Genomic DNA, 27,299 nt, shown 5'->3' with positions numbered 1-27,299 from the left:
TCAGAGCCCCTGGCACGTGGGTCCCACCCACCGCCCCCCACCCCTGCCCTAATTTGTTACATGCAGTTCTCTTGCCCATTCCAAAGTAATAAAATCTTCCTGAAACGCTAGAACCGTGAGGCCAAGCGCTGACGAGCCCGCCAGGTTCTGGAGGCACCGCCGCTCACACTGAAAACGCCTGGCGATTGTTAAAACAGTGCTGCAGCCCAGCCCTCGGCCTGCTGCTTCCCTGTTCCCAGACACAAGGCACACGCAGGCCAGGAGCCCCAAAGGCCCCAGAGGGGTCTCCCACTACTGGGCCAGCCCGAGCTTCACATCCACCGGGAGAGATCAGGGCCCTGCATAATCCCCAACGCCACTGTCTTGGATACCTCAGCCTGGCAGGCTGCAGGGAGCGGGGAAAGGGGCAGAGAAGAAGGAGGCAAAAGGAAGAGACCACAGTGGGATTCACACACACACGCGCACTCACTGGGCCTGTTTTCCATGTGGCGCTGACAAGGCCCTGGGCACCCTGTGCCAGCTCCCCAGCGCTGCCAGAAGGGACCCGCCCCAGTCCCCGGAATTCCAGAACATCACTCACCTTCCCCACGAGCTTGCCTTTGCGGTTCATACACAGGTAGAATTCCGTCTCCTTCCCCTTGATCCGGACTTGACTACCGAAGGTGTCTGTCTCCACTAGGAGCTGGGCTTCGAAAGGCAGAAAGAGAACAAGACATTCTTTTTTTTACCAGGGCAATGGCTTGATCTAAAGACTTGGCGACATGATCCCTGTCACTGTCCCTGGACGCCCACCGCCCCACAATCAGGCATGGGGGAGGCCTCTGCAGGTCCCATTAGAGTACTCTGCCCCCCAGGCAGGGAGAGGAAAGCTGTTGCCACCTGTTCCCCACCCCCAGCCTCTCTTGACTCCACTTGGGACCCAGATGGCTCCAGGGAGCGTTCTGCCCCTTGTGGCTAAATACCAGTGTGTCCTCTCCTCCTCTCATCACCCACCTTCCCCAGCACCTACTCCATTCCCCAAAGCAGGACAGACAGCCATGCAGATAACCTCAGAGAACTAACAGTCTCTGGAATAAGGGACAGAGACATATGCAGGTGAGGTCACATGGACACATACATGCTCATGCACGCAAGCACACACGTGTACACGTGCACACACACAGCCTGCCTTGGGGGACATCTAGGGTCAGAGGCCCTTCCTCCAGGGCAAACGTCTGCAGCCCCTGCTTGTGCCCCCAACCCCCAAAGGTGTGGACCTTTGCCACGGGAAGTGTGGAAGGCCCTGGGAGGAGAGGTTCAGGCCCCTGGGGAAGGGAGGCCATCATCAGGATATTTCACTTTCCTCAATCAAGGTCACCAAGGCTGAAAGGCCACTAACTCCCAAGAGCCCAGAAGTCCCATCAGGACCCAATACCCCCTGGTCCTGGACAGGAAACCTCACACTAAACCATCCATCGTCCCTCAGGATGGGGGTGTCCACAGCTGATCTTCTAAAGCCCTGACATCAAATGAGCAAAGGTGACTGTCCCTTGACTAGGCATGCTGTGTCCAGACCCCTCCCTGTCCCTCTGCCAGTCCACATTTTCTCCCCAGTAGGGTACTGTGTGACTTTGGTCGGCCATGTGCACTCTGAGCTGGCTCTCCTCTCTGGTCTTGAATCCCCACGCCTGGCCAACCCCTCCTCCCTCCCCTGCCTTCTTTGCCTATGAGTTCCCTCCCCCATTCTCACCCTCCCATCCCTGACCCTTTGCTTCCTTCCCAGCACCTGCCCCTCCCTCACCCACAAAATTTTAATTTCAGTGACAAGGGACTTGCTTCTCCATAACAAAAATCATAGCCCTAAATACAGTATCCTTGGAGCCACAAAGAGCGGACCTCAGTGCCCCTAAAATACACTAGGTATGATTTTAATAAAAAAATTTTAAAATATATACCCTGGTGCCCTGCTGTGAAAATTAAAACCATCTGGAATGCAGGATTTCCAATAATTAATCTAGCCCTCCTTTGACACCACTACTAATTAAAATATGATACCCCACCTTTCCAAGGAAAAAAAGAAGAATTTACATAAAATTTAAAGATCTAACAAGAATTTCGTAATTCTAGAAACAAGGGGAAGGGAACATTCTTCTCTCCACCTTCCCCCATCCCTAGTAAACACTGAGTCAAGAATATTAACCAATGTTGAAATAGGGGGTTACAAACTCCATCCTCCCTGCTCCCCTTAATTCAAACTTCTTATAACTCTCCCTGGAAGCTCAGTCCCTGGGAGCCCAGGGCCAAACATCCCAGCAGCTCTGGAGCTTGCTCTCTGCCTCCTGTCACAGGTCAGGCCCTACTGGAATAGAACTGTGGGGGTCAGGAGGGTCTCCAACACCAGGAGCTTCTGAAGAAGGCAGCGTGTGAGGGAAAGTAAGAGCTTTGGAGTACACAGATCTGGCTCTGAATCCCTGGCCCCACTTCTTAACCGTATGACCTTGGGCCTCAGTTTCCTCACTTGTAAAATGGGGGTAATCATCCATAATCTAATTGTTATTATTTTAAAAATCAGATGTGTGTAAAAGGGTGGAGGTGGAGCAGAACTTACCTTGCCGAGGGGTGCCCTCTGACCTGAACCTCCTCAGCACCCCCCAGAGCTGCAGGCACCACACACCTCAGAAAAGACTTTGGTCTGGGACTTATGGGGTCTGATTCCATTTCTGACATTGCCGCCCTGGGTTGTGTGACCTCCACACCCCACTGGGAGCCTCAGTTTCCTTACCTATGCAAGGGACAGGGCTGGGGGGATATGTGACCCTTTTCTGATTCTCTCTGAGATTGGGGGCGGAGTCTAGGACAGAGTTAGGAATGGAAGGTTGTGGGAAGGAGGTGAGGCCACAGGGCTGGGGCCCAAGCAATAGCAAGTGACTCCAAGGGGACACTGCTCTGTCTGCCCCTCCGCAGCACATGCCCGAGCCTCTGTCCTCAGAACAGCTCTTACTATGCCCCCGATCTGGCTCCCACGTGAGCCCACTGAAGTCACACAACCCCGCAACCTTGGGTGTCTTTTTCCCCATTTTACAGTGTCGGAAAATGAGGTTCAGAGAAGCAACATGGCAGGAGGGGCTGACATCAAGTCTGCCGGCCTCTTTCTGCTGGGGCCTGAGCTCCAGGGGAGGACCCCCAGCTCGGGGAAGACATGTCTCAAAGCACAACCCTCCACGACTCATCAGCCACAGCCCACCACAGGAAGCCCTGGCCGTTGCCTGAGCCACCCAAAGGGCCTGGGGCTGAGGCTGGACTGCACCTCCACCCCCGCAAGCCTAGCCGCCCCCACTCCAGCGTGGGAAGGGTCTGCTCTGGCTGCTGTGCCAGGGGAGCCAGAAGTCTGTTCTCCCCCGACCGCAGCAAAGCCATGGAGTGACCTAGACTCCACTCAGTGCATGACATAATGAGGGAGCTGGGCCAGAATTATGTAAAGTCTTTGGGGAGTAATAGTAGCAGCAGTTCTCAGAATGAGAGAGAAAGAGAGACATACAGACAGACACAGAGACAGACAGAGAGACACAGAGACAGAGAGACCCCACCCCAGCCTCCCCTTGCAGCCTGCCTGGTCTTCAGCATGATGCTGCTGCCACGCCCATAACCTATGACCCAAGCCCCCAAGACGGAGCTCAGAGCGGGACACCTGACCTCTGCTCAGTTCAGTTCCCCAGCCCAGGCAGGAGGAGGTGATGACATTATCACACTTCACTCCTCCTCAGACTTCCACCCCAACCTGGTGTCCCCCTCCAGTCTTCACAATTCAGCAGCCCCCTACCTCTGTCACTCTTGCCCCTCACCAGTCTCCTCTCTACACATCAGCCAGAGAGATCCTTTGAAAATATAGAATTAATTACCTCGCTTCCCTGCTAAAAGCCTTCTAGGGATCTCTAACCCACTCAAAGTCCAGATTCTTTATAGGAGCCCAAAAGAGGCTCCTCCCGCCCTCACCCACAGCTTTCCAGCCAACCAGTCTCCCTGCTGTTCCTCTCACACACCAAGCACACTAGTGCCTCAGGGCCTTTCCACTTGCTAGTCCCTCTCCCTGCAGAGTGCTTCGCCCAGAGCTTCCCCTAGTACCTTCTCATCTCCTAGGATGCCATTCAAATGTCACCTCCTCAGAGAAGCCCTCCTGGCCACACAATCCAATGCCGTACCAGCCTCCCCCATCTAGCACTACCCATCCATCCCCTGCTCCATGGTCCTCAGAGCTCTTCTCCAAAATGGCTTCTTTGCTGCCTATTGTATTGCCTGTCTCTATTCACCAGCAGGTAAGCTCCATGAGGCAGGGCCTGACCTAGCTTATTCACCACTGTGATTCCCAGCAGTAGCCCACACCTGACTCACAGTAAATGACCAGTCAGTAAATTTTACCAGCACAAATGGCCTTGTGAGGGAGGTGTGAGTAATACTACTTAAGAATTAAAGGAAACAAGATTCAGGGAGATGAAGGGGTTTGCCCAAAGGCACACAGCTGGTCAAAGCAGGGCAGAAGGTCAAACCCAGTCTGATTCCACAATCAATGCCCTTCGCCACTCTGCTCTCCCCTGGTCAGTCCTAGAACTCTGAGCTCCCACCCACCGAACCCCAGCCTCAGTCACATATTCTGACTTGTAACAAAAATCCTGTTCCTCTCTGGGCCAGGACTCGGTGCCTTCCAAGGCCTATTTCAGTTCCTCTCCTCTAGGAAGTATCAATAACTTACATTTCTTTAGAGCACATGATGAGCTGGGCATTGTTCTAACTACCTTATATGCATCATCTCCCTTAATCCTACCACAATCCCACGAGGCTAGAACCATTATCATCCCCATTTTACAGGTGAGAAAACGGAGGCCCAAAGTCACACAGTGATGGAGTTAAGACCCAAACAGGCTAACCGAGAAGTCTTGGTCCTAGCCTGTCTACCCTACCCCTCACTTATCCCCTACACCAAGCCCTTTTCTGGGGGAACGAGTGAGTGAACACCAAAGGCAGGCAGGGAAGGTCTTCGCTGTGACCTTACTTTCTTGGGGCAGAGGTTTATGGGTGGAGAAGCCCACAGAGGCAGAGGTCGGGGCGCATCCCTCCCAGCTCCATTTCCAAATCACCTTGACAGAGGAGGGGTCCCTAGGGTCGCTCTGAGAAAGACACCTTTGAGCTGATACTGGGAGATGGGAGCACCCAAGGCTCACACCACAGCCAGACAGGCGGAAACGGCTTCAGATCTGGTCGAGGGAAGAAAAGGCTACATGAACCCGAGGAGGAGTGAGTGTAAAATGGGGGACTCCACAACCCAGCTCCTCTGAAAGGAAAGCCCACAGAGACGGTCTCACCAGGCCCAGCACACAGCAGGAGCCCGGCACCTGCCCGTGGCTGGGGTCCAGGAGCTCAAAGGACCCTTCTCTAGCACCCAGAGAGGAAAGCAGAAAAGAGAAGAGAGAGGAGAAGAAGGAACTGGCAAGAAAGCCCTTTCTATAAAAAACACATGCTATCTTTTTGTTTTCACCTCCCTGTTTCTCTTAAACGCATGGAGTAACAATGATAATTTAAAAAAAAATAACAGCTAATACTTATTTGAGCATTTACCCTCAGCCAGGCACTGTGCTTAGAGTCTGAACGTCGAATGTCTCACTAGCTCCTCACAACAACACTATGAAGTAGGCACTATTATGCCCATTTTACAGATGAATAAATCGAGGCACTGTGCAGTTTAGTTACTTGCCAGAGTCACACAGCAGGGCCAGGATTTGAACACAGGCAGAGTAACTCCAGAGCTAGTCTGAGACAGACCAAGATTCAGACAGAGGTAGGCAGAGTGGGACAGACATGTGGCAGGCCAGCGATGGAAGAACAGAGAAGTGACATTGATTGATGGATGAATTGGTTAATTTCAGTGTTATTCCCTGACGGGGCCTCCCAGGGAGTGATCCAAGGCCTCACTTTGAAGACTTTGGTTTGAAGGGTAGGAAACAGCAAGGAAAGATATAGGAAGCAGTCAGCCAACCAGAGGAACACGTACAAAGAGAGACACAGGGGACAGGACCAGGAAAGAGGGAGCCAAGAACACAAAGCTGGAGAATGGGTTACTTCTCCCCACCCCCATCCCCACCCCCCAGCCTCGGGGCAAACCCCCCAAGACCTGTGAATGCACTGGGGGAGCTTGGAGCCAGTGAGAGGCTGGGCAGAGCGCCCCCCCAACCTGAGCCCCGCGTGGGGTAGCCAGCAGCTGGCTGGCCGTTACAATTCCAGTGCTGACAGTGCTGTTGGCCACTGTCCAGGCATCATCCTCCAGCGAGGAAATGTCCTTGCCACAAAGGCGTTAGGAGGTCATACGGATTCTGTACTCCCTCCCCTCTTAAGGTGGACCAGGTGGAGAGTAAGGCAGGGGGTGGGGTCGGGGAGAAGGAAGGAATCCTTTATGGAGCTGTTTCAGCATCACCATTCCTCCTCTCTCTCTCTCTCTCTCTCTCTCTCTCTCTCTCTCTCTCTCTCTCTCTCTCTCTCTCACACACACACACACACACACACACACACACGTTATGGCCTTTCTCCACAAGTGCCCACGGTTCCCCTTCTAAAGTCCCCGAGGAGGTGGCACGTGGGCTCGCTGGAAAGGAAGAGGGAAAGAATCAATAGGATTGATCGGGAGCTATATTTAATCCTAGCTGTAGCGCTAGTGTGGCCATTTCTGCTGCAGAGTCAGTGAGGTGTGGGTGGCCACTCCTCACTGGGGACAGAAGTTGTGGGACGTGAGCACAGAGGGCAGGGGGTTAGACTGAGAAATAAATGTGCTTTCCCAGCTGGGAGAGCCCCTGGGGGAAGCTGGGTCTGCTGCACAATAAGTGGCTGGCTGGCTGGGAGGGTGGAAGGGAGGATGGGAGAGGACGGCAGAAGAGGAGGAGAGAGGGAGCCCTGGAGGACCTACAGTGTGCTGAGCACTTGCCCAGGGGGTGCGATGCCAACCGACCACACTCCCGGACGTGAACCTGGGCATCCATGCATCCTGGGTCACCCACGCATTCGGTGGCTCAAGCATATATGAGCACCTGTTTATGGTTGGCTCTGTGATGGGGAAACAGCAACGAACAAAACACACAACAGCCCCTACCCTCAAGGAGTCTGAATTGTAACAGGAGAGACAGAGAGCAAATAATTAAATACATGATAGGATGTCAGATAGCGGGGAGTGTTGAGGAAGAGAAACAGAGCTGTGACACGACAGAGATGGGAACTCTCTGATAAGGGACAAATGAAGCGAAGCCATGAAGCTATCTGGGCGAAGAGCATTCTCAGCTTGAGAGGACAGCTGGCGCAAAGGCCCTTCACCAGGAACACGCCTGGCAAGATCGGGGGACAGCGGGAAGGCCGCGGGGGTGGAGCAGAGTGAGCAAGGACAGGGCAGTGGAGTCTGAGGTTGGAGCGGCCAGCAGGAGCCAAGCCACCACCAGACTTGGATTTCATTCTAAGTGACAGAAGAGCCTTTGGGAGCAGTGACGCAGTCTCATATTTGAACTGCTTTATGGAGAATGGACTCGGGGGTCAGACTCAGAGAGTAGGGTTCTCTGCCGCCTCAGCCACACCCCCAGCCCAAAGGACCCTGCTCCATGCCCAAACAGCCCTCCAGCAGGTACCAGAATGAGGGAAATGGGGACAAGAGACTCCCACTGTCATCATAACACAGAGAAAGCCCAGGCACACCCCACGTATGTTCCTGTGGGAGCCACACAAGTTGGCCCCTGATTATGCTTTGAGTTACCCCATCATTATTTTATTCATTCATCCCTTAAGGTCAGGGCGGGGGGCTTGTACTGGACATGGGGACACGCAGAAAGGTCACTGCTTTCCAGCTTATATTCTTGGAGAGGGGTGGGGGGGGTGGAGGGGCTCAGGAAGGCAGCCCAGCAGGGCAGACCGACTCCCCATGACCCCAAGCAGCCAGCGGACACACAGCTGAAATCACGGACTCATGCATGCTGAGCTCTAGGAAGCTGAGAGAGCTAACTCCACACCCCGTACCCCACATGCCGGCCCCATTATAGCGAGGAAATCCAGGTACCGGGAGGGAATGGGAACAGCCCACAGTCACACAGGAAGTTAGGGGCCTACTCAGAGTCAGCCCCTAGGAAGGAGCAGGGCTGTGGCCGGGGAGCTCCTTGAGGGCCGGGACCAGGTGTGTCTTACTCAGCACTGTACCCCCAGCGCTCAGTAACTCTGTGCCAAGTGAGTGAACTAAGAGGAGACCAGGCCACACCCAACGTGAGGGTCCAAAGATCCTTCCTCACCTGGCCTGAGACAGCAGCCAGAACACGGCCAGCCTGACCCTGCGTGCTTGTAGTCATGGAGAAGCCTCTTCTACCTGCAGCACACATGCCAGGGCTCACTGATGGGAGGGAGATAGGGTCCCTTCTGGAAGACCCAGGAATCAGCTCCTGAGAAGGGGACAGCCTTCTTCTGTCCCCATACGACTGTGATGAGTACTAATATTTTTGTTTTAATAGTCATAGACTCTTTGGCCTTAAGGTATTCTCTCATTTCAATTACCCCACTGCATAGAAGAGGAAACGGGATGAGGCTAACTTAGGTCTGAGGGCTCGAACTCGTAAGTGGTGGAGCCGAGATTCAAATCTCAACCAGCCCCTGAGCCTACACACTCAACTCAAAAGGCCACCTCCCTGGCCAACACAGCCCTCCAGTGGCCTGTTCGGGGGCTGTCTGGGCACTGCCAGTCCTGGGAGGTTGGCCTATTGCTAAACCCAGGGTTTTAAAACTGTCTTTCTTTTTTATAATCAAATAGAGAAGCCCTTTTTTTTCAAATGAAAGCAGGCAGGAATTTCTAATCACAAGGCTTATAAAAGCAGAGTTGCGCCCCCATACCACCCCCCCAATGCCAGGGTCCCTATGGCCCCAGGCTTCTAAGACTCAAGTCCTGTCACCCACAGCACTGCTTCCTGCAGCCTGGAGGGGCTGCCACCTGCAGTCCTGGGCCTAAGTGCGTCAACCTCGGAGGCAGGTGGAGTGGGGCCTTCTCATCTGCCTTCGCAGATGAAGAAACTGAGCCCAGAGCTACACGTGCTTGCCCCAAGCTCCACAGGCTGCTCAGTGGCCAAGCGGCAACTGGAACCTGGTGTCCTGCCTCCTAGTCCAGTGCTGTTTCTTTGAGGTAGCAGCTGCCTGCAGGACAGAGGTGACCAGGACCAAGGGCTGGGAGGGGCGGGACTAATGCAATAATCCCAGGTGGCCAGGGTGGCCACGCCCCCTGCTTCCCCACCCGGCCAGGTGTCCCACTACCTAAGCCCCAGCCCCATGGCCAGCATACCTCTCTCTCCAGAGCCCAGTCTGAAGCTAAGAAAGGCCCTCATTCCTGGAGTAGCTCACGCTTGGGCCCTCAGAGGGCTCCAGGAAAGCTTTCGGGGGTCTTGGGGGACCCTCTTGCAGACCAACCTCGTGTGCAAGGCCTGCTGCCCGACAGCTGAGCACATTTCACCAGACTGCTCACAGCCATAAAGCAGGTCGAGAGCCTCTGGGCAGGGCACCCAGACAAAGGGGGGCCTGTACCCTGTGCCCGTCCACACAGCCTAGTGCCTCAGGAAGCCGTGGAATATGAGATTCTGAGTGTTTTACAGACTCGAACCTGAGATTCCAAGTGTTTGTGGGGATTCCAGATTCCAGGCGTTTGTTTATACTTGGTGTTTGCTCAAATGCCCAGACTGCACTCTGTATGTGAATATGAGTCTCAGATGGCATCACTCTACCAACTGGACGGAGCCCTGCGAAGGAGGGAGCAGGTTCCTGGACCCTCCTGAGCCCCCTGACCAGGGACTTCTAGCCGCCCCTCCCCCACGGGCCCCTAACACAGCCCCATCCTCCTCGCCTGGCTTGGCCACATAAATCACCCTCCCAATAATATTTGTATTGATTATCTAGATTGGAAGCCTCAGTTGGCTCCATTGTTTCACTTGCTCTCCCAGGGCTCACAGATGGGGTCCTGTCCCCTCATCTGGGTTTCTAATGCGACATTTAAATGGAGCACCTCGGCACCAGCAAAGCCGCATGCCGCCCTGGGTGTTGGGGGGCTGGAGGAGTGATAAACATATTCCTTGAGAGAGAATTATTAAATCTAGGGCCCGTGGAGCTGGAGGAGAAGCCACGATGGGCTAGTCCCTGGACAGACCCTCAGGGCCACCTGGACGCTCACCAGAAAGGCAGGGCTCAGGCCCCACCCGGACCCACCGAATCAACATCAGCATTTTAACAAGAGCCCTCGGTGATTCCCATGCACGTTTATGTTTAAGAAGCACTGCTCTCGTCTAACCCGGTATTGTCCAGAAGGGAAACTGAGGCCCAGAGAAGGCAAGGCTTGCCTGAGGACACAGCAGGTGAGATCCCCTGAGTCTCTCTCTAGTTCAGGCAGAGGAAACGAGAGAACAAGTGGCTTCCAGAGAGTAGAGCCCGCCCTTTGCCCGGGCTCCTCTTCCTCCTGAGACCCTGCCTCCTGTCTCAGGGTGTGGACAGATGGTTCAGACCAGAGTCTGACCCCCCTGTACTCTCTCAGCCTGGAGGGGCCAGCAAGAGGGACTCCCCAGGAGGGCACCTCCCTCCCACCCGGGCCAGCCAGCTGCCCCTTCCCTGGCAGCAACTGGACAGCAGATCCCAGGGAAAAGCACCACCTGGGTTTGCCCAGCACAGCCAGACGTCCGAGGGGGGGTGACACAGAAGGACAGAGGCCCCAAAGAGGCTGCCAGCAGAGGGCCTGGGAGAGTGGGGATGAGGGGCAGGGAGCTGTGAGCCAGGGAAGGAGGCAGAAAGAAGGACAGAGATAGTGGGGAGCCCGGAGACAGAGAGAGGGACAGAAACAAAGAGGGGGAAGGATGAGAGCCAGGAAGGAAGGAGGACAGAGAGAAGAGGCCCAGATGAAAGGAGAAACAGCCAGACTGAGAGAGGAGGGGAACGATGGAAGAAGGGAAGGGGAGGCAGTAAAGAGTGATGGGGCAGGAGAAGGGAGGGGAGGCAGCTGGCCCGGAGAAGCGAGCGGGAGCCGGGGTGGCCCAGCCCTGCCTGGCCGGCCTGGCCCAGCCCCCAGTGACAGTGCAGCTGCCACACTTGGGCCCTACCATGAGGTCAGTCCTGCCCTGGGGCTGAGGGAAAATAAATGGTGTCCAAGATAAAAGGGCCAAGAAATTATTTGTCTTGTTGTCACATCTTGACTGCAGTGAGCAGGGGCCAGCGGGCAGGCGGGGCATCATCCCAGAAAAACCTGGGCTGGCAGCTCACAGCACACAGGCGGGACCCAGCCCCAGCCCCGAGCCTGGGCCACCCACAGCCCCAGCTGCCTCCAGCCGCCGCCCTCCCCTGCCCTGGCTCAAGGCTCCTCAGCCACCTCCCAGAACCTGGCCTGAGAAGGCAGGAATGAGGGGGCATGGTCAGTATGTGCTCAGCATCTCTCCCCAAATCCCCTCTAAGCCCTGGGAAGGCAGAGTCCTGTCTATTTCGCTCACTACTAAGGGTCTTTGTGGGCTGGGGGCTTAGGGAGAGAAGCAGGTGATAGTTCCCAAACATCCTAGAGGAGGAGGGCAATTCTAGGGTCAAGGGCAGGTCAAGGGGACCGTGGCCCAAGATGCTGTCCCCATGCCTCACAGGTGCACAAGCTGAAGCTCACAGTGTACACACACACACATACACACATGCATACACACGCACGTGAACATACAATCATGCCTATGCTCACATGTAAACACACTCACATACCATGCCGATTCCCACCACCACCACCAACATCCAGAAAGCGCTACCCAGAGGCTCCCACCCCCCTGAGCACCTGAACCTGGGTCTGGTGAAGCTATGCCATGGGAAGCAGGCACCTGCTTTAGGTTGTCCCCAAGCAGGCCACTGATAGCCATAACAACTGCCACTTATGGGGCATCATTTATCAGGAAAAGCACTTTTGATTCATGTCTTCAGTCAGTACACCCAACAAGCCTCTCAGGGATGCACCACGGCATCCCCATTTCACAGATGAGGAAACTGAGGCCCAGAAGTATGTGTATGCTGGGGGAGGAAGGGATTGGCACCTACCATACTTGTCCCCGTCCTCGCCACGGGCACTGATCCGGCGGCCCAGGACCTGGATGTGCTTCCCACTTGTCCGGCTGTAGAGCTGGTACAGCCGCAGCTGCTTACGGCTCACGTCGTCCCGAGCCCGCGTCTGGTTCTCCACATGGATGCGGAAGTCCATGTTCTCCTCGGCCACCAGCACCTGGTCAGAGAAAGGGGTGACAGTGAGCCCCCCCTGAAAGTCCTGGTGCCCCTGAGGACCAGAGCCACATTCTCAACAAAGATCCAGGGCCTCCTGCCAGCTCTGGGCCAGGCCTCAGCACACACTCATAGCTGTCCCATTAACACCCCCATTTCACAGATGAGACAACTGAGGCTCAGAGAGGTGAGGCAAGTTGCCCGAGGTGGCCCAGCCAGGAAGTGACAAAGATAAGAATCAGGCCTCAGTGTATTTGACAACAAAGCCTGCTATCTTTCCACCAGAGCCCCAAATTAAAGTGAAAAGTGGGAAGCGGAGGTGTCTTGTGTGACCCTGAGCACTCGGTTTGTTCTGCCTCAGATTCCTTCCCAGTAAAACCATAGAGTAGAGCCCCTGCTCTGACTACATCCCAGGGTGGCCATGAGGATAATGTGAGCAAAGGGGGAGCAAAGTCCCCAAATTCATATGGAGATGGGAGTGGAATGGGGGGCTGGGGCCTATAATTGCTGTTTGAGTCCTTGGCAGGGAGGAAGAAGGCTGGCAAGTCTCACCCTGGAAACAAATAGGCCAGAGTCTACTGTCACTTCTCCCCTAGGAGCTGATTTTTTTTTCTGGGGGGGTCCCCTCTCCATGTCCCGAGGGTCCTCATGCTAGCCCGCATCACCAAGCATTTGTCCACATCTCTGGCCCCTGTAGGAGAAACCTTCACTATGCATCTCCCATCCAAATGTCCTGTATCCCTCAAGCTTTAGTTCATTCATGTCTGATGACATCGTCCGGGAAGCTGCCTCTGGCTACCCCAACATGTATCTCGCCCTCTCCCTTCTCCGAACACAGCCTCACACCTGGACAACTTGCACCCACCTCTTCACTGGCCTCCCGCTTCCACTCTTGCCCCCTGATTGTCTACCCTCCACCAAACCCAATCGCCTCGTATGGTCCTCCCCTCTACACTCTCTAGGGTTTGCCATCATCACATTTAGATAAAGGTCCTTACCACAGCCTCCAGACCCAGCAGAAAGAACCCCCAAACGCTTTTCCACCTTCATCCCCTACCACTCCCTCCCACCAGTTACAATGGCTGCCTTATTATGTCTCTGGGCATTTCAAACAGAGAATGCACACCTGCCTCGGGGCCTTTGCACATGCTCTTTCCTCTGCTTCCATGCTCTTTCCCAGATTTTTACATTCGGTTTTATTTGGGTCTCTGCTCAAGTGTCCCATCCTGAGACAGGCCTTCCATGACTATTTTGCTGAGGCAGACCCCACCTCTGTCACTTTCCATCTCTCAACCATGCTTTGTTTTTCTTTCTAACATTTATCAACCTGACATAACATTTATTTATCTGGTTTTTGTCTGTCTCCTTCTGACTAGACTGCAGCACCACGAAAGCTGGAGCTGTCTCTCTGTCAGTTGCTGCTACATCCCCTGCATGTAGCACAGTAGAAACACAAACATTTATTGAATGAATGAATGAATGAATGAATGAATGAACAAACATTGAAAAGATCCTGTCATTCCATTTAGCATTAAATTAGGCTTTTCTATGCCCTGTTAACTGTATGCCTGTTCCATCCCATCTTAACCATAAAGCTGAACAATTCTTGAAGCCCAGACAGTGTCCTGAGTTTGATCCATGCACCCATAAGGTCAGACACGATACTAGACACACAGGACCCCAGCCCCACAAAAGCATGGCTCCACTCAGCTCATTGCAGAGCTCTTAGGACCGGGGCTACCCAAGCATTTGTCTCACCCCTCAGCTGTGACTTCCCAAGAACAGGGACAGTATTTCCCTCAGGGCTACCCCCTACACCCAGCCCAGGGTCTCTGTCCCCCAGTTGACCTGCACCTGTCCTCCCACCCCAGCCTGAACCCCACAGGCACTTCAGCTGTGCCTTACTATTTAACTTTCACTACCACCCTCAGGGTAGAAGCATTAACCCAGGTTACAGATGAGGAAACTGAGGCTCCAAAGCTGAACTGACAAGTTCACAGAGCAGGCAATAGCAGCCCAGGCCTTGTAGCCCAAAGCCTGGCTTTTAGCCCTACCACCACCACCACCACCCCCGCTGGGCCCCACCTGCCCCACCAGGAGCGGGACGCAGATTCAAAATCCAGGTCAGCCCTAGATAAGGGACCCTAGACAAGTTACTAACTTCTCTAGGCCTCAGTTTCCTCACCTATAAAATGAGAGTGATGATAATGGCACCCACCTCATGGGTTGCTATGATTAAATATATAAAGTCTTAGAACAGCACTGGCATAGAGTAAGTGTTCAGTAGGGGTAACTGCCAGGAGAACATAAGGCAGCCCTTGAAGAGGCTCTTGGGGAAGCCCTGCAAACAGAAGCCTCTCTGGGGACATGAGTGGATTACACTCCCTGTCCCTACAGACAGGGCACTTCTGCAGTGCAAATAACAGTTTGGGAAGATGATACTGCTTTGGATCTTCCCAACAACCCAAAAACATGGGAATGCTTATCACTCCCATTTAACAGACATAGAAACTGAGGCTCAGAAAAGTGAAGTCGTTTGCTCTGAGCCACACAGCCGGGTGAGGTGGGGCCCGGCCACTGGCCCACTGAGCATTCACACCCTTCACTCCTATGACCCTTGTGGCCAGCCCCCCCCCCCCCACACAGACATTCCCGTCCCCATTCACAGATAGGATCTGAAACCTGGGACCCACCTCATTTCACATCCTGATGCTCAGGGAGGGAAGAACTCTGGTGCTCTCTGAGGTCCCCCCTGGTGGGCATGTGGCCCTCGACCTTCCTGGAATGACTTCCTGAGGTGGCCTGGCCCTGTCCCCTCCCCCAGGGGCAGGCCTCCAGCCTCCCTCCCTGTCCTCCAACTCTTCTCCTGCTCACAGGAGCCCTTATCGACCAGAGGTCAAACCAATCTCCTTACCCTAGGTCCCCGAGGGGAGCTGCCCTGCCCCCCGAAGCCAGCCTCCCATTAATGATTTTCTCCCTGGTGCAATGGACAGAGGCAGTGCAGTGACCCAGGGTCAGCAGGGCTATCCGGTGGCCCTTTCCCAGGATGTAGGGGGAACAATCCATCTTGCCCAGCTTCCACCATTTAAGCCACACTCTGTGGCCACATCAATCCCAAGGGAGGTAGACGGACTGGCCTCTGACACGGAAGTAGAGTCCATGCTCCTGAAGAGGTAGGAGGCGCTGGGCTTCCTGGGCAAGACTTCTGGGGGCTGTATGCCTTTGCCCAGGCCAGACCCTCTGCCCAGGGCACCAGGACCCTTCTGCCCACCTGACACCGGCCCTCAGGCGCCTCCTCTGGAAGTCCTTCCTGCCCCACTCTGCCCCAGGCTGAGTTAGGGCCACTGGACACTAACAATAATGGCTGATTGTCCCCAGAGTCCAGCTCGTTGGCTCAGCCCTGGATCTCCAGCTCTGCCCCCAGGAGGCAGCCGGCAAATGTCTGCTAAATGACTGTGGCTAGGACAAGGGAAAGCTGGCAATCAAAATCAGCCCCACCGCTTACTCGCCAGAGTGCCCAAGAGAGGAGGGCAAGCGGTGTTTTGAAAGCTATCAATTGCTAAGCTTTCCTCTCCTAAGAAGCCCCTGGACATGGTACCCCATCTGATTCCCTCAACCACCCGTGGAGGTGCGCAGCCGAGAATGCCCATTGCGCAGATAGGACCTCAAAGGCACCTCTCCATGCTGGGAGCTCCAGGGTCTACCTGCAGAGCTCAGGCAAAGCTGCCGACTCAGGAACACTCTCCCTCCTCCCTTCCTGCGAGCTGGGTAGCAGGTCACTTGGCCTCACTGGCTAAGGGGGGCCTGTCTTCCGGGCCTTCCTAGAACAGTCAGTGCTGCTCTCTGCTGGGGGAACATCCCTCCAGGTGCATCCTCACCAGGGAATTGAAAGCTACCATGTGAGAAAAATCAAACCACTACAGCTCTCATGAGGCGAGCAGCGTTGGCACACCCAGGACATCTCTTTAGGCACAGAAGATGCCCTCTGTCTCTCTGCTATCTCCCCACCCCATACGCACAGATTCTCTTTTGGGTCCAAGTAGGTTTTGTCACAGCAGCGTGGTCTATAGTGGGGTCCCCCGGCAGCCTGACTAGAACCCCAATTACCCCCACCCAGCCTCTTCCTTGCCCTGAGGCTCTCGTGGAGATATTTACTCCCTGAGCCAGGAACTGCCCAGGGGCAACAAGGGTCCCACAGATTCAACTCTTCCCCCAGCTCTACTGCATGGCCAGGCAGGGACATGGTGCTGAGTGGGACAGAGCCACCACCTTCTGCCAACAGTCAGCGTGGCTCGCTAACGCATGCGAGACAACAGCCACCACTGCTCCCTCTGGCTGATGATTTCAGCTTCACCCACCCTCTCATGGCTCTGAAGACATGTCTGGGGGCTTCCTGTTTCTGCCTGGGCCACACTCCCACCTCCCACAGACATCTGCCACATTGCACGTCACCTGTGTACACATGCTAGATAAACACACACCCACTCACCAGCACTGACCGACCTCAGGTGCTTCCACGCCAAATCACCAACTTCTTTGATTTCTGTAACCCTCATTTTCTCATTGGCAGAATGGGGATTATTTATAATACTTATTTCAGAAAAAGATTATACTGGTAAAAACAGCATGACTTTTTTTCCTTTCGTTTGGGTTTTCTAAACAGCCACTACTTACTGAGAATGTCCTCTGTGCTAAGAACTACTTTAGGAAAATGACCCTATGTGATCACCAGAGTGGTCCTATGACTTAGTGTGGTTATTATCCCCATTTTACAGATGAGGTAACTGAGGCTCAGTGAGGTTACATCACTGGTCCAAAGTCAGAACTCGTGAGAACAGGGAATCAAGATTCAAATCCAACTCGCTCCTCCTCATTCTAGAAGCCAAGCTCTCCGCCACTCCCATGCTCCTTCTCTCCTTCACCCACCTCCTCTCCCTGTTCAGGACAGCAGTTGGTCCTGGCCACAAGCTATGGCTGGGGCAGGGACTGGGGCAGGGGCATTAAAATGAAAGGGCTGAAAGCCTTCAGCTCACTCCCCCTCCCAGGAGAAGAGGATGGGGTCACACTGCCCCCTCCTGCCTAGGTCCCCATCCTTGAGGCCTGCCCCTGTCTCCAGGCAGCCTGCCCAGAAAGGGAGGGTCTCCCTGGTCCCAGGAGGGGCAACCCACAGACTTCCGGCCACATTCCACCACCACCACCTCCAGCGGCAGCAGCATCGGCCAGCCATGCGAGGCCTTTCCGAGCTTCTCCAAACTCCGGGTTAGAACCTGAGACCTGCACCTCATGCTCCAGGAGTGGCCTCTGATAGTCAGCACCACTCTCCACCCCGATATGCAGCTCCCCAAGCTCTTCCTCGAGAGCGAGCGGCCTGGGCACAGGCCCAGAAGTTGCCGCCAGCTGCAGGGCTCTGTGGGTCATTATCGCTGAGCGCGAGCCTGACGTTGGCTCCCACTTAGTGGGCATTTGCTGAGTGCCAGGCCCCAGCTAAGCACTTTCCAGGCACCGTCTCCTTCCTCCTCACAGGACCTGGGCAGTTCTGACGATTATCATCCCTGGGACAAAGGGAGACAGAGAGGCCAAGGGGCTCACCCAAGCTGTACAGAAAGTGACAGAGCCAAGATCCGAACCCACCCACATCTGGCTCTAGAGCCCGTGAGTTTCCCCCAGCTGGCACCTTGGACAGAAAGGAGAGAAGGCAGGCTGGGTCCAGCCCTGCATCAGCTTGGCTCAGACTGACACCCCCACCCACAGCTCAACCCCAGGCTTCTCCCTGCTCTCCCGTCACACTCCTCCCACCCAAGCCAGTCCACATAGAGTAAGGCTGCAAAGGGCCCTTCCCCACCCCCAGCCTGTCCATTAAGCTCCTAGGGCTATCAATGTATTGATTGGCAGGGCTGAGCCAACAGCAGGGGGGTGGGGGATGCTACCACCCAAGGCGGCTGACCGGAGTTTCCTCTCCCCATACATCAGCCTTCTCCATACAGATCGTCAATATGGGTGCCACTGGCGGTCAACCCTGGAAACAGCCTGGGGGAGGGGGCTGGACCACTAAAGACTCATGCTCCCTTCTTTCTTCCCTTCCCTTCCCGCCCCCACCCGTTTCAATTCCCTCTCCCTTAAAATCCTTGTGGGGAGAGTGGTCATGTATGCCTGAGAGGTAAAAAAGAACACCTTTATTTCGGCATTCAATGCCCATCATGGCCTTCTACACCACCCCATTCTTGAACTTGATGCTCCAGATACCCCAACTGGCTCGAAGTCCCCTGAGCACATTAGGATATTCTCTGCTCCATGTAGAGTGTTCTGTGTGCCTGCAATGGCTGCTACACACACACACACACACACACACACACACACACACACACACACACACAGGCACAGTGTCTTCACTCGGCTTGCTCCTATTTCAAGGTTCAAATGGGGCACCTTCCCTGGCCAGATCCTCTTGCCCCAGAGTCTGGTTTCATCAGAGTACACACGGCACCCTGGATTCAGGAGAGTGGTGACAGGTCTTGAACCCCCTGTGCCCCACACCTGGCCCCAGGAGGGGAGGGTATTCTATCCAGGTGCCCAGCCACAGAGAAGCTGCTCCCCTCCCCTCCACGCACTGACCCGGCATGCATCCTGCATGCCGGGTCTGTGCCAGGTGCTGTAGGGCCCGTGGGATGTGTCAGGCCTCCCGGGACTTCCAGGAACCAGGAGCAGGCAGACAAGCAAGCCTCCAGGTACAGCAGAGTCCTACGTTAACTGCAGCTCACATTCACTTAACACTTGGAATGAGCCGGGCTCAGTGCCAAGCCTTCCCCCAGGCGACCACAACCCACCAGTACACAACCCCAAGAGGGAGGTTCTTTCCAGATGCCCATACGAAAGATGAGCCGCAGGAGGCCAAGCAATTTGCTCAATCCATGGTGACCAAGTGGCCAAGCGGGTGTGAGCAGGGGCCTGGGTCTGGAGTCGGAGCTCCTGTGTGTCCCTGTGAGCCCCAGCAGAGCATGCACTGGGTCACAGGAGAGTGGCCAAGTGCTCAGTGGTTCCAAAACAGAGGTCAGGGAGGGGCGGGAGGGGCTGGGGAAGACTGTGAAGGAAGTTGCCCAGCGTCAGCCATCCCCTCCTGGGGAACACCTCGAGGACAACACTGAAGCTTTGGATGACCTTCATCCGCCTCAAAACCCTGTCGAGGGCCAGCCATGCAGCAGGCATCTCACAAATGTTTCCTGAATGCCAATGAGGAGAAGTGCCATAATTGAGTATCTACTGCACAGCTAGCTGTCTAAAACAGCTTCAGTTACTCCTCCTGACAGGAAGAGAGTAGCAGTTTTACAGCAGGCCCATGTCCCACAGAATAAGGAGGCAGAAACTCAGAGAGGTTAACAATCTTGCCCGAGGCCACACAGCCTCCAAGTGGTACAGTGAGGATTCAGTCCAGACCTGAATCCAAAGCCTCAGACTGGAGGCCTGATGTCACTGATACAAGACGCATGCCCTCCCTAGCTTTCTTTAGCACCCTGCTGCATGTTACATACCTAACATATAGCTGCATCATGTTACATACCTAACACGCGCCTGCAGCATGTTACATACCTAACACGCAGCTGCATCATGTTACATACCTAACATGCACCTGCAGCATGTTACATACCTAATATGCGCCTGCAGCATGTTACATACCTAACGCGCCTGCAGCATGTTACATACCTAACACACGCCTGTAGCATGTTACATACCTAACATGCCTGCAGCATGTTACATACCTAACATATACCTGCAGCATGTTACATACCTAACATACAATCAGCTGAGCAATTACTACCACTTAGTTATTTCCTCAGATACTTACTGAGTGTCAGCCATGGTGCTGGCTACTCTGTGCATTATCCCCTTTAGTCCTCACAACAACCCTTAGGAAGTAGGTGACCCCATTTACAGATGGGGAAAACCAAGGTGCAGAGGGGTGAAGGTTAAGAAATTTGCTGAACAGCTGCTCAGCAGCACAGACACCATTCAAACCTAGGTCTCTCCTATGCCAAAGCCCATGCATTCAAGCACTACAGAAGTCACCTAGCTCACCTGGCCGATGCCCAGGTGGGTAAACTGAGGCACAGAGAGGGAGAGCATCCAATGAGCTAGAATTCCAGGGTCCTGAGAGGTGTTCTGCTCTGTGGTCCACAGGAGGGTTGTCCTTGACCCGTCCTTGCCACAGCAGCATTTTAAATGGGCCTGTGGCCTTATGCCATTTCAGTGTCAGAGCAAAAGATACCCAAACATCTGCCAGCCCCTACCAGCAAGGCTGACTAAAGCCCAAGGGGCCCCCTTACCCGCTGATGCTCCAGAACAAATGCCCATACTCAGGCCCAAAGCACCAACAATAGGCCTCAGACTGAGGCGTGGCTCCCCTGCCCCCTCCCCTCCAGGCCACACTGGAAGGCCCTTGGCGATGCCTTTCCCTGTGTGCTTCCCCACGGTCCTGGTGAGTTGGGGAGCAGACCCGACCCAGCAAAAAGAATGGGGCCCACAGAGGTGCTCAGCGAGGCTTTGTGCTCAGAAAGGAAACAATCAATACCCTCCCTCTCCCGGTCACCAGGAGGCCGCAGTGCCCTGGGTGAGGGGAGCTTACCACACTGATGGGGCTCGGGGCAAGGGAGCCCTCCCAGAGCGAGAGGCACAGACAGGGGCTAGGTCTTGAAACACACGAGAGATCAGGGCACCGGGCTGTGCACTGCCCCTGCTCCACACCCTTAGGAAGTAGGAACTGTTCTTTGGTTGTTTTCTTCTCATCTGACATGTGCAGAAGCTGAGACCCAGAGAGGTTAAGTAACTTGTCCAAGGTCACACAGCAAAGACTAGGCAGAGCAACCATTTAAACCAGGCTGGCAGACTCCAGAGTAAGCTGGGGTCCTAGAGCTGCTAATCTTAGACTTGAAGCCAGCTCTTCCTTCTCTCGATTTCATGCCAGTGAGCCTCACCATCTTCATCTGTAGAATTCTCTTATTCCAGGCTGGTTGTGAGGCGTAGCCTAGAAGCTGTGAGAAAGCACCTGCCTGTCACATAGTGAGCACACAGTACCTGGTTCCAGCTACCGGTACCATTATTAGCCTGACACACCGGCACCCTGACTCCCACATGCACAACTTTCCTGCTGAGGACAGACGTCTTCTCCCTGGCCCCTTCCACCTCCCTTTGGGAACCCAGCGTGCCCGCAGAGCTGCCCAGGGCAGGGTGGAGATAGCACTGTGCCCCTGACACCCAAGCCTGCTGACACCACCTGCGGTACCAACTACTAGAAATTTTAGAAATCCACCTTCCCGTCTCAGAGGAGGTGACACTCCTGGGCTGCAGTAATGCTGGCAGGGTGCCCCCCCTCCCATGCTGGGAAAGAAGCTGGGAGGGGACTATTGAATCCCCTAGACACCCTCCAAAATAAGAACTCCACCTCTGGCTCTGAGGCTTTCAGACCAGAACATTCCAGGAAGATCAGGGCCTGCAGACTCGGGAGTCAGGTGTCTTCAACCACAGAGACACCCACCTGGGCTCTGATCATCCCTGACCCTAGAGATTCACTGGGGGGCTCTCACTGAGGACCCCTAACCTGCCTCTTGAGTCTCCATTTCCCCACCAGCAACCTTTCTCAATAATTTCCGTGTTCTTTCTGAAAAAGTCTGCCTGGTGTGGTGGGAAAAAAATACTAGCTCTTGACTCCAGAGTCTTGAGTCAGCCGTGGCCTTGAACAAATCATTCTCTGCTCTGTGCCTCAGTTTCTCCATCTGTGAAGTAGGAATATTAAACCCCTCCTACTGCAGGAGGAAGAATGGTAGGAAGAACGAAACAAGCTTCTGATGTGAAAGCCGCTTTCAAATCTTTATAAACAAGGCTTTTTCACCAGAGGCAGGTCCCTTCCCCAAGCCTTGGTTTCCTCCTGTGTTGGACCGAAGGACATGCCTGCCTCACTAACCTTCACAGCCTGAGAGAGGAGGGGCAGGATAAAAGGAGGTCCTGTTCATCTGGGACTCTCTCCCTCTAGCTGGGGAGTGCTCTGAGGCCATGAACTGACCAGTCTCTTTGCAGGGCCAGCAGGAAGCAGGCTCCCAGCCAAGTATTTGTTGAATGCATACCTGACTTGATGGACAGACAGATGATGTCACTGTTTTAAGAAATTAAAAGTGCTACCCAGTAGGGCTCTTTCCCATCCTCCTTATGACCCAGAGGACTGTCTCCAGCTTCCCCATCCTAGCCAGCTTAGCGAAAGGGTCTAAACGTCACACAGGACAGGTGCAGGGGCAGAGGGAGTATGGAAGGGAACTTCCACACTTGAACACATGGTGGGGTGAGAGGAAGTGGCGCTGTGGGAGGCTCCTCTGTCCTGGTCCCCCTCGGCCTCGCCTGTCTAGGGAAGGCCAGGACCTAGCGGAGCCTGGCGGCAGAACAATGTCAGGCAGGTGCCGGCTGAGCTGTGTGAAAGGCCCAGCCCGGTGTCATTGTCAGCGCTCAGCCAAGTGCAGAAAAGCAATTTACTGGTCACGCCGCTTGCTCCCCTTGGAAATTTTTAAAATTCTTCTGATTTGAGCTATCCACAGTGTCCCAAGTCGTGTGGAGAAGGGATTTTATTAAATTCCCAGCTTCCTGCTTACCAGGGTGGCCAGTGGGTGAAGCGGGTGAGGGCGGGGCTCACCACATGGGCGAGGGGGGGCAGTGTCGGGCATTAACTGTGCTCATGGAAATGTGGCTGCAGGCTGGGGGCAAAGGCTCATTCTGGGTCTGGTGGCTGATGGATGGGAAGGGGGGAGCAGGCCAGAACTCCACTGCTAAGACTGGACTCGTCCCCCAAAACAGGGAGGTAGGGGAAGGAAAGGCACAGGTGGACATTTCTTAGCAGAACACTGCCCTCCTGGGTGGGTGAGAATTCGCAGAACTTCTTACACACCTATTACGCATCACCTCAGCCTCAGCGCTACACATCTCACAAATGATGAAGCGAAGACTCACAGGGGTCTACAGATAGGGCAAGATGGAGCTGGGGTTCAGCCCAGCCGCCTGGCTTGCAAAGCCCTGAGCTCTTCCCACTGTGCAGGGAGGCCTCCCTGGCCCTGCTCACTAAAGGCGCTCTCACTACCACCCTCTAAGCTCCCCCTGTCTAGGAAGTAGCTGCCCTTCCAGGGTCTGCCCAACACCACCTCTGCCAGGAGCAGACTTCAGACTCCCTGCAACTAACACATGGGTCCCACCCCTCATCTCTACCTCTATGAGCATTCTACCTTTGTCCCTCGCTTGAATGGGAACATGAGCCTACTAAGCTTGCCCATAACCACTACGCTATCTTTTTAGGAATCATGGGCACCTTTGAAAATCTGTGGGGAGCTGGGAACTCTCTCCCAAATGTAAGCACAGTTGGGCACCATTTTGGTGTGATGTTTCAGGGACCCTCGTCCCCCATAATCAAATCCTTAGGTACTCTAAGAGTGTATCGGTTAAAAGCATCAGTCCTATGGCAGTTTTGGATGGCGAAAGGCTGCAAAGGAAGGGAGAGGCAGGAAAAGGGGCTCCCTCAGCTGCTTGAAGCCCTAACCCAGATGGACCTAACCCAGACAGACCACCCAGCTCTTTCCCCAAGAGGCTGGCTCTAGGTCTCACCAAGGAGGGAGAGGTGGGATGCAGACAGAGGCCAGGTTCCCTCCCTTGCACTCCCCCAGAGAACACAAAGACCACACAGAAACCCCTCCTGGGTTCCTGCTTCAAGGATCAAGAATCAGTAGGCATCAAAAGACTTGGGCAACAAAGTTTGCCACCATCTCATTACTTGTATGCCCATTTCATTGTCCCCCACCCCACCCCAGGCTCGGCTCAGCACTCAGGAAAAGAGCTCTTGCCCAGGTCAGACAAGCAGATCCCCTGGAGTGACCCTGGGGCCTACCCTCTGCTTGGGGACTCAGCTGCAAACCAGACAGTCCACGCCTGGCACTGGCCTCTCTCTCTGACACCAGCCATCCCCCCACTCCCACCCCCGCCACCACACAGGGTCACATCTGCTTTGGCAAACAGCCAGTCTTAAGTTACTGACTCCAGTTGTATTGATTCAAGGAGTCACTGGGGACCCCAGCCTAGCGAACAGGAGGGAAGAATCCATCAGTCCATCCATCCATCCATCCATCCATCCATCCATCCTTCCAACCCCCAGCCCCAACTAGCTGCCCCCAGCTCAATGCCAATCCTGATGGTAACAATCCTCTCCTAGGAGTGGGAGGGGAGATAAGCAGACCCACCACCACCACCACCACCACCACCACCACCAAACACTGCAAGAGGTTGCTGACTGTCAACAGCACTCACCACCCAGCATTCCTTGTGCCCCCACACTGGGAGAACCACCATGTTCCCTGCTCAAGGCTCTCTCTGGGCACCTCAGGAACCCAGCAGCCTAGGGCCTGAGCACCCTCTCTAAACTTGTGAGGACACCTGCCTCCAACCCAGAGGGGGAAATGGCAGATAATCTCTTCTGGCCCTAGTCCAACTCCTCCTATGGCCCCTCCTTTGCAGCTCTAGGTGGGTGGGGGGGTTGGGGGGGCGCTAGGGCAGCTGGCACTTCCTATTCCCTTTCCCTTTGCCTCCGCCCCCCCCTCCCCAACACACCAGGCTGAGGCAGCCCTGGTCTGCTTCTAATCGGGGCTAAAGTCGGCTCCCTCTTTCCCTCTTCGCTCCACTCCCCCCCAACCCCCCTCCCTTTTTCCTTCATTTCCACGGCTTTGGAAGCCGGAGCGTTCCAACTGTCTGCGTGCCAAGACCTTCCCGAGTCTGAAAGCTGCTGAAGTAACAGATCAGATTTTAGCAAGTGCTTTCCAGGCTGAGCGCCAAGCCCTCTTCTGATTCACGGAGAGCGAGCGAGCGGGGAGCGAGGCGGGGAACCAGCCGAGGGCTGCACCACCTTGGGCGAGGGTGTGCAGAGCGCAGCCGGCTCGGGAGCGGCCTCGCGGGCAACAGCCCCTCAGCCCAGGCACCCCGCTCTGCTCCCTCTCGCCCCAGTCTCCCCTAGCCCTGCGTTTCTCCCTCTGTCTGTCTGAGTGCTACGAACGCCTTTGAAACCACAGAGTAATTTACAACTGAAGCTTTCTCCTTGTACTCAAAATTCACTTGGTTGAAAAGAACCTTTTTGTTTGGAAGAGCGAGCGGAGATATTAAGAGACGGTTGGCAGAGAAAAGCCCTAGGTCCCAACTCCTCGCAGGCTGTGGGCAGGGGGCTTGGAGCCCCGCACATTGCGGGAGCTGAGCCCGCAGGCTCCGGGGATCTCCTACCAGCCAAGGCTGACAGGGGCCGCGCCAGCCTGAGCGCCGCAGCACAGCCCCTTGCACTTGGCCGGTCCGCCGCCGGCGCACGCGGAACCGCCTTCCGCGCCCTGGGAACAGGTGCACTGGGCTCTGCGCCCAGGAGGGGTGGGGCACCGGGAGGGGGCGCGACCCGGGGGAGGGGGTCGACATGTACTGCAGGCAGGGGCGGGGGTAGGTCAGAGTCAGGAGCCCACGTACCTGTACCTGGAAGCACAGCAGCAGGAAGTGTAAACACCTGCGAGAGAGAGAGGGAGAAGTGGTCAGTGGGACTTGAGAGAGAGAGAGGCGCGCGGACAGATACACAGCCGGGAAATCAGACGGCGGGGCGGGCAGACAGAGCCACGGGCACACAGATCAGGACAGACGGACAGGCAGGGTGGGCAGCCCCGCGCGCGGGCGCTTACAGGCAAGTGCAGGCGGAGGGCGCTGAATACATCGCTGGGCGGAGGGGAGGCGGCGGCTCCTAGCCCAGCCTGCACATGTCCGCTCCTCGCGGCCGGGACCGGGCGCCTCCGCCGCCGCCGCCGCCGCCGCCGCCGCTGCTGCTGCTCCCTCCTCGCCGGCTGCTGCTGCTGCAGACTCTGCTGCTCCGGGGCGCTCCGCGGCGCGCCCTGCGGCATCAGCGCCCCGCGCGGCTCCTCCCGAGCGCTGCGCCCTCCGGGCTGGCGCGGGTGCTGCGGGGCGGCCGCCGCTGTGCAGGAAGCACCCGGCCGGTGCGGGGAAGCTTGTTCACAGCCGGCCGTCCGGCCGTCCGGGCGTCCACAGGAGGCTGGCTGACCGGCTCACTCTGGTGGCAGCATGCGCGGCGGGGCTGGAAGCTGGGGCGCGCTCTCCGGCGGGGGCGCGGGGCTGCGCGGGGCCAGGGGTCAGCGCTCCGGGGCCGGGGCGAGCGGCTGCAGCACGAAGGCGTCACGGCCGCTCCGTCTGGGCGCCCGCCGGCTCATGTCTCCTCCTCCGCGTCTCTCTGGCCGTGCGCATCGCCGCCTCCCACCACTGGCGGCGGCCGGGGCGTTTTCTACGCGCGGGCGGCGAGGGGGCGGGGGGCCGGGGGCGGGCCCGGGCCCGAGCCGGCACAATGAGGATGCGGGGCCCGGGGGCTCCCCCCTCGGGGCGCGGCCGGACGGGCGCTCAGCTCGCCTGGGTGCGCCGCGCCCACATCAAAGGCGGCCCTGCCTGCTTGCCTGCCTGCCGGGGCCTCTCCACTGCCTCCTCCTCCTTCTCCTGGCGGCTCTGGTCGGAGGGAGGCGCTCAGACTCTCAGCGACCGGACCGGCAGCTCCGAAGGGGCAGAGCCCGCAAGTCTGGAGCTGGTGAGCGCTGAAAGCCGTCGGAGCTCTGCGCGCGGGAGCAATGACCCGCGCCGCGGCGTAAACGCCGCCGGAATTGGGCAGGCGGTAGTCCCCAAGAACGCAGTTAGGTGCAGAAAGCCTCACTCGCCCACATTGGCTCCTAGCACTCACTCAGCACTCTCTCACACCCACCAGTGCTTGAGTGGAGAAGTGGGTCAGGACCAGCCCCCGGGGCGGCCCCACTTAAGGAGGGGTGTCACTTTTATCCGCCCTGTGAATCCACGCAAGATCGTGGCGTGTCCCAGCTGCCCTCTAGGACGGCTGGCCACACTAAGTGACCCCCTTGTAATCTTTTCGTCCCTGCACTGGATACAAGTGCAGAAAATCTTGTGAGGTTGAGGGGGAGGGGTCTCCAGGGTGTCTCTTACTCCCCTCTCCCTGC

General features: G+C 56.0%; 1 protein-coding gene across 1 annotated transcript in view; it reads right to left on the bottom strand.

Annotated features, from left to right (window-relative positions):
* Window positions 1-26,111, bottom strand: part of FGF18 (fibroblast growth factor 18) — a 33,036-nt gene extending 6,925 nt beyond the window's left edge. The window contains exons 1-4 of the mRNA XM_019740164.3: window positions 25,974-26,111; window positions 25,768-25,804; window positions 12,076-12,256; window positions 581-687 (exon numbers count right to left, since the gene is read on the bottom strand). Coding sequence (XP_019595723.1) covers window positions 581-687; window positions 12,076-12,256; window positions 25,768-25,804; window positions 25,974-26,005 — 357 coding nt within the window. The 5' untranslated portion in view covers window positions 26,006-26,111. The remainder of the gene's footprint in view (window positions 1-580; window positions 688-12,075; window positions 12,257-25,767; window positions 25,805-25,973) is intronic.
* Between the last annotated feature and the right edge of the window lie 1,188 nt (window positions 26,112-27,299).

The sequence above is a fragment of the Rhinolophus sinicus genome, chromosome 5 (assembly GCF_057876585.1).
Source record: "Rhinolophus sinicus isolate RSI-liver-muscle chromosome 5, RSI-T2T, whole genome shotgun sequence".
Taxonomy (NCBI): Eukaryota; Metazoa; Chordata; class Mammalia; order Chiroptera; family Rhinolophidae; genus Rhinolophus; species Rhinolophus sinicus.
The sequence above is the reverse complement of the archived record's forward strand: the minus strand, read 5'-3'. Positions and strand labels throughout refer to the sequence as shown.